Source organism: Dipteris shenzhenensis, chromosome 25, assembly GCF_047967505.1.
Source record: "Dipteris shenzhenensis isolate YYH24624 ecotype China chromosome 25, Dip_SZ_1.0, whole genome shotgun sequence".
Taxonomy (NCBI): Eukaryota; Viridiplantae; Streptophyta; class Polypodiopsida; order Gleicheniales; family Dipteridaceae; genus Dipteris; species Dipteris shenzhenensis.
The window spans coordinates 25,654,231-25,668,127 of NC_141620.1; the positions used below are offsets into that span (position 1 = coordinate 25,654,231).

At 40.6% G+C, this 13,897-nt stretch overlaps 1 protein-coding gene across 1 annotated transcript; it reads right to left on the reverse strand.

The window, feature by feature from the left end:
• Positions 1–9,769: 9,769 nt before the first annotated feature.
• Positions 9,770–10,498, reverse strand: LOC147885664 (uncharacterized). The gene has a single exon (XM_087396184.1). It carries the CDS (start codon positions 10,496–10,498, stop codon positions 9,770–9,772), a length of 729 nt encoding a protein of 242 aa, XP_087252310.1.
• Between the last annotated feature and the right edge of the window lie 3,399 nt (positions 10,499–13,897).

Sequence of the window (13,897 nt, forward strand, 5' to 3'; positions counted from 1 at the left end):
GTCTTTGAGAAGGAAGGTTTTGGGTTCAATTTTTTATTGAACGTTTGGGGAAGCCCCCCTTGCACATAGTCTATGCATAAATAAATTAAGCTGTAGAGATTTAACATAGTTTAACTAAAGCATAAATAAATTAATACATAGATAAACATAGGTTAATTAAGCCACCACTCACCAAAACTAATTGAAATTGGTAGGAGAGGTCCCCAAGCGAGGAAAAACTCGCTATTAGTTAATTAGTCCATGTGGTGGGAGTGGGGCAAGAATTAACGTAAGGTGGGGTCAATTAATTGTAAGGTCGAGTAGCACGATTGATTAGAAGTCTCCAGAAGCCAAATAGTCTACGATTGTCAAAGGTCTCCAGAAGCTGAGGGATCTATAAATACACAAGGCATGCTGAGGCGAGGGAGGTAGAGGGAGGAAGGAGAGGGGAGAGGGGAGAGGAGAGGGAGCGGGAGAGAAGAGAGAGGAAGGGGAGGGAGAGGGAGAGGGAGCAGCAAGGAGAGAGGGAGAGGTTGGAGAGGGTTTCAGGGGGGGAGGGAGAGATGCAGAGGGAGAGAGGAGGGATGCTCGGGGAGGAATACGGAGGGAGAACGGAGTGATGAGGTGGGCAACACTTAGGTTAATCGATTAATAAAGTGATCGATTGAGAGGCACAATTAATTAATTAATAGTTTCGGTTCAAGGAGCGATTAGGACTGTGGAGTGATTATGATAAAAGGGTGTGACTTAACCAGAGCCATATCACCAATGGCTTCTCAATTCGATTCATGGACACGTAACAGTCCTAGATTGACTAAGATCAAATCTCAGCTGCCCCCGCATCAGATCAAGCCATTTTCAGAATAGGAATATGGGTAGCCCTCGTGACCTCGCTCGTGGCAAGTACCTCCCAAACTCCCACAACACAATTTTTTGAAATTCCAATCACCTCCTGGGGACCCTTTATGTGGAGGAATAGTTCGTTTCCTCGGCTCGAAAGGTGCCTAGCCAATGGCTTGGATTGCAACCCCCTCAAGACAATTACGTTAAAAGGGTTTGACTTAACCAAAGCCATATCACCAATGGCTTCTCAATTTGATTCATGGACATGTTACGGTCCCTGATCAAGTCCCTGGTCAACTGAGATAAAATCTCAGCCGTTCTCAGATCAAGCCATTTTAAGAATAGGAATATGGATGGCCCCCATGACCTCACCCGTGGCAAGTGCCTCCCAAACTCCCATAACACAATTTTTTTAAATTTCCATCGCCTCTTGGGGACCCTTCACATGGAGGAATGGCTCGTGGTCTCATCCATTTTTGAGTCGAAAAGTGCCCAGCCAATGGCTTATGACCCCCTCAAGACAATTATTGGTGCTCCAACAACATTTAATACTATACAATTCTAAGAAGAGGATTCATTAAGGTGCGTCTTTTTTCTGCTGTAAATAATGCAGAAATCCAACATCTCCGAATACCCTAATCATGAAATTTTAAGAACATTTGCAACAAACAAAGTGTAAGAAGTGTAAGATCTTGAATAGTGAAATAGTCAAGTTAATAGTACAAATATTTAATATTTTAAACCTCTTCTTTACAATCATGTTAGAGTACAAAGCCGCTCCTAGTACTTATTGGTGCCATAAAACGTCTACGGTTTAAATTCTAATTGAGCAATTTTGATGCTATCATTGTGAATGGCATTTTGGCCCACCCAGACTGTGAACATCAAATTTATGGCTATAATTGTGCACAAGCATGCGGTACGGCCATATGCTACAGACAAACTAATGTGTCTCACAACATACACTATTATAGAAATTAAAGATTCTAAAGCAAAGCTTGTCTCAACAACATGAAAACAAATAAAATCAAGTTATATTAGCACTATATATGTGAATAAGTGAGGAATAAGCACATGTTTCTAAAAAGAATATTCTTAATACAATTACCACTACAGGTTTCATCCAGATTGAAGAAAATTTTATGTTCCATTCCTTATTATATAAGCTCACCTTGTTTCTCCTCCTTTACAATGACCCTTTACTATAATATTCTTTAAATCTTCATTAGTGTGCGTCATGCCCTTAACCTAGTCTTGTTCTTGTCGTCCCTTTTTTTTTTTTGCTCGTTTGCCTCAATCATCATCCATTCATAAAATGACCATTTTTTATAACATTATATGTAAATCTTCACTAATTGCATCTTGCGCTTAACGTAGCCTTGTTTTTGTCCTCCTTTTATGTCTCTGTTGCCTCAATCATCATCCATTCAAGTGATGTGAATTCTTTGGTAATCTAGAGAAATTTCATATTGAGAAACATCAAGCTGTCAAAAACAATATAGTAGCTATCTTCTCTCTCTAGAGAATAGTTGGTTGGTGGACGCTTTTAGTTCAATGACTGCCAATTGTACTAGCATTACTAGTGAAACTTGAGAGGTCCCTATGACAACAGTATAATTCTCTATTTTAAAAGGCACATGTCTTAAGAAGGGGAAGGATCCTGCCTTATGAGAAATTGAAGTCCCAAATTATTTCCATGCCTCATGATAGTGAATCCTCTAAGGGAAGGATCTCATAGAGACCTCTTCACGTGACAAATTGAAGGTTCAATGTATTTTCATGCCTCTTGACGGTGAAAGAAAAAGAAATGAATAATAGCTCAAGTAGAAGATGTTCAGGAGACCCATATTGTGTCATTACTTATGAAGCTACACGTGAAAGACATGCGGCCTTTGTAGGCCCAATCTTCAAGCTCAAGTTCAGCAAGAAGGAGGTGCAATGCAATCGCAAAGAGTATCGTGACTAGATGGATGTGCTATTTGAGGAGTTGTGGTGAAGAAGATGATACGCTTGTTTAAGGAAACAACTCAAGCTTGTGTGAGAGAGGATGATGCCCAACATTCAGAATCATGTCTATGGAAAATATTAGGAGTGAACATTATCCCAACAATGAATTCAAAGCCTTCTCGAAGTTGCTTGGGCTAATATTCACTATTTTAAATTTGATAAATTCCCTTGAATACTAACAATATAGCTTTCACATAAAAGCTCTGAATGCATCCTTCCAAGTACTTAATCGATTAGCAAAATTCATCTATACCCATCTATAAGGTTATATTTTTTCCAATTCTAGCTAGTAAAAAACCTGTATATGAAGTTTAAGTATACTTCAGCCCATTCAATCCTTGAAAATTATAGCATGGGCTACGATTCGTCCCTCTTTATTGGGCAATGGCTATACACTTTCATAGTTATGTTCCTAAAAGATTTACCCATTGAATTATACATCTTTAAGTATGTCTCCCCTTTATTTTGTCCTGATCATGTCGTTGTTTCCTTTGTCCTTTGAAAGGATCCATCCCATATACTAGAAAAGCAACCCATGAGATAAATGAATGTTGTTCTTAAGTCACATATGAAATAATTGGTTTCTATCTAGGTATGAAAAATGCATGGGATGTTGGTTGCTTTTTTTTAGTTTGGACAATAGTTGATACCAAATGACTTCTTCTCTTTGTGCAGTTATTCAGTGCATTTATGCCTAATTCTAGCAATTATCATCTTGTGTTAAGTGGTCTGCTAAATATTAGTGCAATTGTCTACTATTTGTCCTTTTTTAGTTTGGACAACACTTTATACAAGAATGGCCTTTAAATCTAATTTAATTCTTCTCTTTATGCACTAATTCAATCTATTTATTCCTCATTCTATCAATTGTTGTATTGAGGTATATGATTCCTTCATCAATTGTTGTATATCAATTGAGAAATGCCACCAATGATATGCATTAGAATAGATATTGTTTGAATTTGTTGTGAATCTAGGCTGAGTCTATAAGCAAGCAATCACTCGGCCAATCACATACTCATACAATTAAAGAAAGAAAACAAATGTTTGGAGTTGTTATCAAGAGCTTGGTTATGCCTTTGGCATTCATACCTTGTTAGTGACAATGGTCATTGTGGTATTGCTTGCTACATTGAGGTTGCACATGCTGATGCATTGAAAAATTCTACAAGCAAATAGTCATTCAGCTAGGCACATATTCATAGAAATTGGAAAAGACAAGAAATGTTGTCAGTTTTTATCAAGAAATGGTGGTTGATATGCCTTTGGCATGTATACCTTGTGAGTGAGTCATTGTGGTATTGCTTAATGCATTACCATTGCACATGCCGATGCATTGAAAAAAGTATATTTGCAAATGCTTATAGATGCATGGAATTACATGACTTGAGAGATATATACTTTTGATGGTGGGTTGTATTGATTGGTTGGTGAGTCATGACATCAATTTTATGGTTTGGCTTTTGTTTTTGGTTGCATGTGGGGTGAGAATTCACAAGCTACATAGATTGTGGAAGACACTATTCAAAAAATTTAGACTTTCTTGCTTTGTTTGGACTTTTTTAATGAACTGGGGACCTCCACTCAATATCACTTTGTAGAATCCAAAATTTGGTAACTTTGGAACACTACATGGGTTATCTCCACATAAATATGGTCATATAAAGCTAAAACTTCCCAACGTTGTAAGTGGTGGCCTAATATAGGAGACCAAGAAGGCTACCCATATAGAAGGTTCAGAAGTAAATTGAGTTTTCATCCTTTACTTATTTGACCAAGAAGGCCATCTTCTTTTTCCTCTTATTTCTCACCCTTCCTCTCTTTTTCCCCTCTTTTCCACTCGTTTTTTCCTTCTCTTCTGTCTTTTTTCCTCCCTTCCCATCTTGTTTCCCCTCTCTTTTTGCATTCTTTTTGCATTTTTGCATTGTTTTCCATATTACATTCTTTTTGCATTTCTACCCTATTTCTGCATTCTTTACTACATTTCCACATTCTTTTCCATTCTTTTCGCATTCTTTCCACATTTCCACATTCTTCACCGAGCATCGAGCACGGATAGTGGGAGCGGCAGTTGAGCATCATTTTGCAACAGTGGGTGCAGATAAGTTCCGAAGTAGCAAGCTATAGGTGACTAGCAATGAGCGCACCGAGTGTGTGCTAAAATGGAAGGTGGTTCTTAGGTAAAAACTAAGTTATAAAAAGGGAGAAGAGGACAAGAGATCATTGCATCGGGTCCTCTCCCTCCCAAAAGAGTTGATAGGTTACGGAGTGTTCATTGCAAGTCGAGGCGACTTGGTTGTACAGAGTGATCTGATTGAACAAATGAACAGTGATCTCTCTCTTCTTGGTTTTCACTTATTGTGTACTTCACTTTGTGTTAAGTGTGGATAACAACTTGGTATTCTCCCATCATCACATGGTTCTTTCCCATTGGCTAATCCCAACCTCCAAGTGTTAATTGTTGGCACATATTCTGCACCCGAGTACCCCTACCTTAGGATTGCAAGAGCAAACTCTTCACAAAGCACAACACCAAGCTGGGAACTAACCCGACCGTCCTATTATTTGTTGAGCACAAAGGTTGTATTATTTACTTACAGGCTCGTCCTCACGGGTAATGGCCTCAATATATGTATCTCCTATCTCATGATCATCCTCCTCTCTCGTATCACGGTCATCATCACCTCCATGGCCATGATCATCCTCCATATGCTGCATATTAGTAAATTTACTATACATAACTTTGGAATGTGGCGTAATAGGTATGACATGCCATCACCTATTATTATCCACCATTGGTTGATAGACAACCTAATTCAAACATAAATACAATCATGTTATTTTCCTTGCATCGAAGGTATCAAATATTTTAAAGTGAGTATTTTGATATGTGTGTACAATACCTGTTCACATTGCTGTGGTAGTACTAGTGTGTCCTTCTGACTTTGCCAAAACTTTGTGGAGTCAATAGTTACAAAGCCACTTGCATGGCGTTTGATTGTTGCATTAGGGCCTCTTTCCACCATGTCCTTAAACCACTTTATATCCAAAACATACACAAAGAAGCGTTGAAAGTCAAGCTTAATAATATCTTGGATTATGCCACAATAATCATCCATGGTTCCATTGGCTCCTTCAAAGCTAGCAATGATGCCACAATCTTGTGTGTTTCTCTTATCATCAATCCATTGTGTTCGAAAATTCTTGCCCTCACACCATATAGCATTGAACATAGGACACTACACCAAGACAAAATCAATTAAATAAGCAATCGAAATTGTTGAAAGCTCCTAACTTATGCATAACATTCTATATACTGACCTTACTCATGCATCCCCTAGCACACTCCCATTCCTCCATTGTGATATGCGTCCACTCATCTCTCTCTGCTCTCTCCATTTTGTCAAGTAGCCAATCCACATGGATATCCATTGGAAGTGCTCTTAGATGTTGAGGGTATGACACACGAGATTCGTGGTGTGTATGAAAGAGGGCCCTTTCTCCTTGTCTTCTTGCCTTTGCATCCTCGTATCTTGTCACCCATCTTTTTATCACATCACTATTAAGCATGCAATAGAGGTTGATATTATTACGCAACTCTGTGTCTATTACTTTGCTATGTCCTTTCCCTTGAGGCACAATAGAGGTCATCCTTAGATCTTCATCATCTCTCCATAGTCGTGGGAGAGATCTATCTACATCAACAAGAAACTCAGAAATATATACAAGTGACTCTTATACCAACCAACCCTCGGCCATGCTACCTTCGAGTCTTGCATTTTGTCTCATGAAACCCTTCAAGGTCTTCATGAAGCACTTAAGGAAGAACAACCATCGTGCATGTACAGTACCCCATATAGCAATCTTATCCACCAAATGCACTATGAGATGTAGTTGGCTTGTGAGAATAGAATGTGGAAATGTCTCCGCCACTAAACAAACCACCTCCACTAACATAACTCGAGCATTCTCAAGGGTGGTGGGATCTATTTCCTTTGATCTCACATATTTAAAAGGGAAAAGCATGTCATATTAACAATATGAACACCTTGCATGGAGCATTGATACATATCTTGTAAAGTACCTCACAAGCTCACCCATCTTGTAAATACAATCCTTCACATCTTTTGATGCACTATGAGAACTGCTAGTAGGTAGTATGAACTAAACACACGAGGAATGGTTTATTAGTTGCTTCTAATTCGCTCACAAATTTGGAAGGAAAAAGATATTATGCACATAAAATACTTACTTGGAGCATCTTGTGCCAATCATGAGACTTCAAGCCATATAATTGCTCTACACCTCTTTTCTTGCTCTTTGTAAAGGCCCCCTTCAAACAACTCATGCATCTAGTGGGAGTACGAATTGTAGTGATAGCTCGCTTCACCACCACCATCTCTAGCTTTGATAATGTCCACGGTGCATGAGGTTCAAAGACACATCCATTTGGCCTCTCTTATGGCCAAGATTCATGCATCCTCCCTATGGAGCGTAGATCCTCCCTTATGCCCACGGAATCTCGTGTCCCGTTCAAATGTTCCCAAATGGTAGATGCCACATTCTTGAATATATGCATGGGGTCAAGCAGGTGATTGATCTTGAGGTGAGACCAATATGGTCAACAATAAAAGATGGATTATCTAAACAAAAGCTAGTGTTAGCGAGCAATCTTTATTTCCATTCAATATAGCACATGATTGTTGCTTATGCTCATGTAACATATCAACTAGAATAGAAGCTAGTGCTAAATCTCAAAAGTGTGTTCTCACTAGCTACAATGGTGAGAGCAAAGCATATAGATTATGGGATTCTGCTACCATAAGTAGTTTCTTCTTTCCAAATATGTTATAGTTGATTAAAAAAGTAGTTTTTTATGAGATCCTAATGTTTCATCTATGCCTACCCCAATGCTTGTGGAGTCTTTTAGAAGTTTGTCTTAATGAGACTCTAGCTAGCAATGAATATACCTCTTGTAGTAGAACTATGATCTCTGTTGAATGATGCGAGGTCGAAGAAGACCTCATAGTCAGTGTGGACAGAGTGATCCAGGGGCTGAAATTTTGGGGCTGAAGGTGCATCTATGATACACTACTGTGCTAGTAAAGAGGCCTCGAAAACTAACAAGGTACAGAAACCTGTCAAACTTGTATGCTCAATGATCATGAACTGGAGGTCATTTGATATGTGCATGGTTAAACATCCGTCAACATGGGATGTAGGATCTATCAAAGGCTGAAGGTGGAGCTAATAATAATATAAAGGACTATAAGCTTGGAATATCAATAAAAAACCATAGCATGTCCCTAAGGCAAATGAGGTGCCGAATGTTGATGTAGGGACTAATTTGAAGTCCTAGATCCAACCACTAATCTGCATCAAGTATGGACTGTATACGACAACCATAAGTGCATGCTGAAACACTAAAGCTCCACAAGCTGATGATATCAACTACAGTGGGGTAGGACTGTACTGATGTATAAAGGTCCTCATGCTGAGGAATGATCTATTGATCGGAGGTGGTGATAACTCTATCCAAGGGTGGTGCAATGTAGCATGACTGAGCCGATGCTGAAATGTCTTAAAGACTAATTTGCTGATCTGTATTGCTGATTGAATACTCTCTTTGCACGCATTAGTGATGGATGCAAGAATGGAGTCACCTGAAAAGCTGAATGCATTATGGCATATATCTCCACATGCGGTTGGAGATGCGAATGCCTCATACTGAGGACTTACTTGCTGCTGAAAGTGTAGTTAGTTCAAGAATCAAAATACAAATGATAATCACTCACTTGTATCCAAGAAAGATGTTTTACCATTTGGATGCATTCTTGCTCAATATCAAGAATATGTAAGAAAACCTTGGCATGCATAGTTCAAACATTGTATAGTACAAACATGTCATAAAAAGTGTAGAGTATACTCTAGAGTATACCATAGGACTAAATTTTGTCTTTGAGGAGGCTTGGAAGACTTTATGCTAAACATGCCTATATGAAGTAGGACATGTATTAGGGCATTGCCTTGGTTGATAATGGATACTAGTAGAGTATTTTCTTCCTTGCTTTGTTATGTTTCCGATGATAAACATGCCAAATTTTCTAATTTACACATGGAAAAACCCACTTTCTAACATAATCTATTTCGTTTGGCATCTCATCACCAAGTGGATGATAACTTTGACCTTAAGCTCAGTATACATGGACTTTGAGAGTTCCAAGGGCATGCCTTCTTCTTGGGTAGGATCCATCTTATCGATAATATTAAGAGAAGATTAAAGAGAGCAAGCGCCGCTATGAAGCTAGAGGCTTTGCAAATCAGGAGAAGAATTGGATCACATTTAAAGACCGAACCTGAATACGTAAAGCAACATATATGAAGGTTTAGGCACACAAATGGGGATAAGAAGGCTATAAGAAAGAGTTTAAAAAATAATAATTATAATCTAATAACTCACCCACCCAACTCACACACCCGATTGAGGCCTTCGAGGGGACGCCACCGTGCTTCTACTCCCATAGGGAATGGAACATCTTAGTTTATGATGATTGTTTGGGAGATTTTTTATGAGATATAGACGTAGATTTGAATACATCTTAGTTTGACCAAACATTCCATCTCGCGTAAGTTTGTAAGAATGGATGAAGAGTTACTCGTTGTGTCGACTTTGTGTTAACGAGATAACGTCTCATAAGGTACTTATTACGTTCCAATTGAGCTCAGAACTATAAAGTCATTCGCATTTGCTCTGTAAAGCAAAAGAGCTCATAGTTTTCTGAATTCACCAACCGACGATTGAAATTAATGCAGCTCATCTTATTATCAAACGCGCAAGGCGCTTACAAGTACCATTGGATCCATGTTGGAAATTGAAACGGTACGATTCGTGGCTCCCGCATATCCACATCCATGAGAAACAGTGAATAGCATACACAGATTAGAGAAAATGCAGCTGGTGGTGATAAAGAAACGCATTCCCTTGGGAGCTCACTTGTGTTACGACGGCATAACCTCTTGCGCCTCTGAAAGCCCCGGTGCCTCCCACCACTGCGATTTCGTTGGTTCCAGCAGCGACGAAGCCTTGAAGCTGTATGGTGCCTTTGAAGGAGCCATCATCGTAAGACAAGCCCTCCACCTCAATGCCGATGGAAGTGGAATCATAGCTAGCCTGCACTGTGTATCCGCGGATGAACCCCAACTGCGTCGATTGAGGATCAGCCCCCCGGGTGACGTTGAAGGCGAACAGCTGAGTGGATCCGAAGGAGTTTGTGAGCGTTTGATTGATAGGAGGTATGAGTTGGCCGAGGTCGACGTCGTTTGTGCGAACATGGACGTAATACTCAAGCGTATGGTTATGATTCCAGGGGCTGGGGGACGCGGAGATGATGCTCCACTTATGATCGACGGGAGGAGGGCGAGCAGAAGCGGGCTGGAAAGCGGCGAGGAGAGCGACCAAGAAGAAAATGCTGACAAGGGTGTGCAGGCAGCAGAATGGGCAGCTGGAACTGGTGGGCTGGCGGAGGCGGAGCATGGCAAGGAGGGTAGAGTGGGAGGGAGAGGATATGGAGGCGAGCTGAGGCAGAAGATTTGCGTAGTGAGGAGGTGCAGGGAGATGATATGGAGGGCGAGGCTGGGAGAGCTGCTGATGTTGTGAGGAGGTGCCCATAGACGGGATATATATATATATATATGTATGTATGGGAGAGAGAGAGAGAGAGATCCTTCCTTAGGTGGGCAGTCAAACAATGGGAATGCCGGCCGTGTCAAACCACGCCTTCTTTTTCCTTTGAACTCTTCTTAAACGCTTTCCCTCCTTAACCCCTTCTTACAGATTTTGCCAAGTCCTATGAATAGATAGCCCCAATTGAATTTGGGGGCATTTAATTAATTTGTTTTGGGGGAGTGGGATAAAGGGAGAGGGCTTGAATTAAATAAAGGAGGAACGCCTAGGGGCAATCTCACGAGTGGGGAAGGGGCAATCTCACGAGTGGGGAGGGCCAATCTCTTCTTAAACATTTTGCCAAGGGCTTCACTCTCCTATGAATAGGTCGTCCAAGAATTTGGGGGGAATTAATTAATTTATTGGGGGAGGGGGAGCGGGGAGGGGCATACAAGGGGAAGGGCTCGAATTAAATAAAGGAGCGGCGAGGGGGGAGGTTACTTTAAATAAGGGAGGGGCATTAAAGAGGGAGGGACACTTGACATTGGGGAGAAGGGAGCCTTTGTAATACTATTATAAGGAGATGACTTTGTAGCTTGATGGTAGGGCACACTCTTTGAGAAGGAAGGTTTTGGGTTCAATTTTTTATTGAACGTTTGGGGAAGCCCCCCTTGCACATAGTCTATGCATAAATAAATTAAGCTGTAGAGATTTAACACAGTTTAACTAAAGCATAAATAAATTAATCCATAGATAAACATAGGTTAATTAAGCCACCACTCACCAAAACTAATTGAAATTGGTAGGAGAGGTCCCCAAGCGAGGAAAACCTCGCTATTAGTTAATTAGTCCATGTGGTGGGAGTGGGGCAAGAATTAACGTAAGGTGGGGTCAATTAATTGTAAGGTCGAGTAGCACGATTGATTAGAAGTCTCCAGAAGCCAAATAGTCTACGATTGTCAAAGGTCTCCAGAAGCTGAGGGATCTATAAATACACAAGGCATGCTGAGGCGAGGGAGGTAGAGGGAGGAAGGAGAGGGGAGAGGGGAGAGGAGAGGGAGCGGGAGAGAAGAGAGAGGAAGGGGAGGGAGAGGGAGAGGGAGCAGCAAGGAGAGAGGGAGAGGTTGGAGAGGGTTTTAGGGGGGGAGGGAGAGATGCAGAGGGAGAGAGGAGGGATGCTCGGGGAGGAATACGGAGGGAGGACGGAGTGAAGAGGTGGGCAGCTGCCCCCGCATCAGATCAAGTCATTTTTAGAATAGGAATATGGGTAGCCCTCGTGACCTCGCTCGTGGCAAGTACCTCCCAAACGCCCACAACACAATTTTTTAAAATTCCAATCACCTCCTGGGGACCCTTTATGCGGAGGAATTGCTCGTTTCCTCGGCTCGAAAAGTGCCTGGCCAATGGCTTGGATTGCAACCCCCTCAAGACAATTAGGCTAAAAGGGTTTGACTTAACCAAAGCCATATCACCAATGGCTTCTCAATTTGATTCATGGACATGTTACGGTCCCTGGTCAAGTCCCTGGTCAACTGAGATAAAATCTCAGCCGTTCTGAGATCAAGCCATTTTAAGAATAGGAATATGGATGGCCCCCGTGACCTCGCCCGTGGCAAGTGCCTCCCAAACTCCCACAACACAATTTTTTTAAATTTCCATCGCCTCTTGGGGACCCTTCACATGGAGGAATGGCTCGTGGTCTGATCCATTTTTGAGTCAAAAAGTGCCCAGCCAATGGCTTATGACCCCCTCAAGACAATTATTGGTGCTCCAACAACATTTAATACTATACAATTCTAAGAAGAGGATTCATTAAGGTGCGTCCTTTTTTTGCTGTAAATAATGCAGAAATCCAACATCTCCGAATACCCTAATCATGAAATTTTAAGAACATTTGCAACAAACAAAGTGTAAGAAGTGTAAGATCTTGAATAGTGAAATAGTCAAGTTAATAGTACAAATATTTAATATTTTAAACCTCTTCTTTACAACCATGTTAGAGTACAAAGCCGCTCCTAGTACTTATTGGTGCCATAAAATGTCTACGGTTTGAATTCTAATTGAGCAATTTTGATGCTATCATTGTGAATGGCATTTTGGCCCACCCAGACTTTGAACATCAAATTTATGGCTATAATTGTGCATAAGCATGTGGTACGGCCATATGCTACAGACAAACTAATGTGTCTCACAACATACACTATTATAGAAATTAAAGATTCTAAAGCAAAGCTTGTCTCAACAACATGAAAACAAATAAAATCAAGTTATATTAGCACTATATATGTGAATAAGTGAGGAATAAGCACATGTTTCTAAAAAGAATATTCTTAATACAATTACCACTACAGGTTTCATCCAGATTGAAGAAAATTTTATGTTCCATTCCTTATTATATAAGCTCACCTTGTTTCTCCTCCTTTACAATGACCCTTTATTATAATATTCTTTAAATCTTCATTAGTGTGCGTCATGCCCTTAACCTAGTCTTGTTCTTGTCGTCCCTTTTTTTTTTTTTGCTCGTTTGCCTCAATCATCATCCATTCATAAAATGACCATATTTTATAACATTATATGTAAATCTTCATTAATTGCATCTTGCACTTAACGTAGCCTTGTTCTTGTCCTCCTTTTATTTCTCTTTTGCCTCAATCATCATCCATTCAAGTGATGTGAATTCTTTGGTAATCTAGAGAAATTTCATATTGAGAAACATCAAGCTGTCAAAAACAATATAGTAGCTATCTTCTCTCTCTAGAGAATAGTTGGTTGGTGGGCACTTTTAGTTCAATGACTTCCAATTGTACTAGCATTACTAGTGAATCTTGAGAGATCCCTATGACAACAGTATAATTCTCTATTTTAAAAGGCACATGTCTTAAGAAGGGGAAGGATCCTGCCTTATGAGAAATTGAAGTCCCAAATTATTTCCATGCCTCATGATAGTGAATCCTCTAAGGGAAGGATCTAATAGAGACCTCTTCACGTGACAAATTGAAGGTTCAATTGAGGAAAAACTCGCTATTAGTTAATTAGTCCATGTGGTGGGAGTGGGGCAAGAATTAACGTAAGGTGGGGTCAATTAATTGTAAGGTCGAGTAGCACGATTGATTAGAAGTCTCCAGAAGCCAAATAGTCTATGATTGTCAAAGGTCTCCAGAAGCTGAGGGATCTATAAATACACAAGGCATGCTGAGGCGAGGGAGGTAGAGGGAGGAAGGAGAGGGGAGAGGGGAGAGGAGAGGGAGCGGGAGAGAAGAGAGAGGAAGGGGAGGGAGAGGGAGAGGGAGCAGCAAGGAGAGAGGGAGAGGTTGGAGAGGGTTTCAGGGGGGGAGGGAGAGATGCAGAGGGAGAGAGGAGGGATGCTCGGGGAGGAATATGGAGGGAGGACGGAGTGATGAGGTG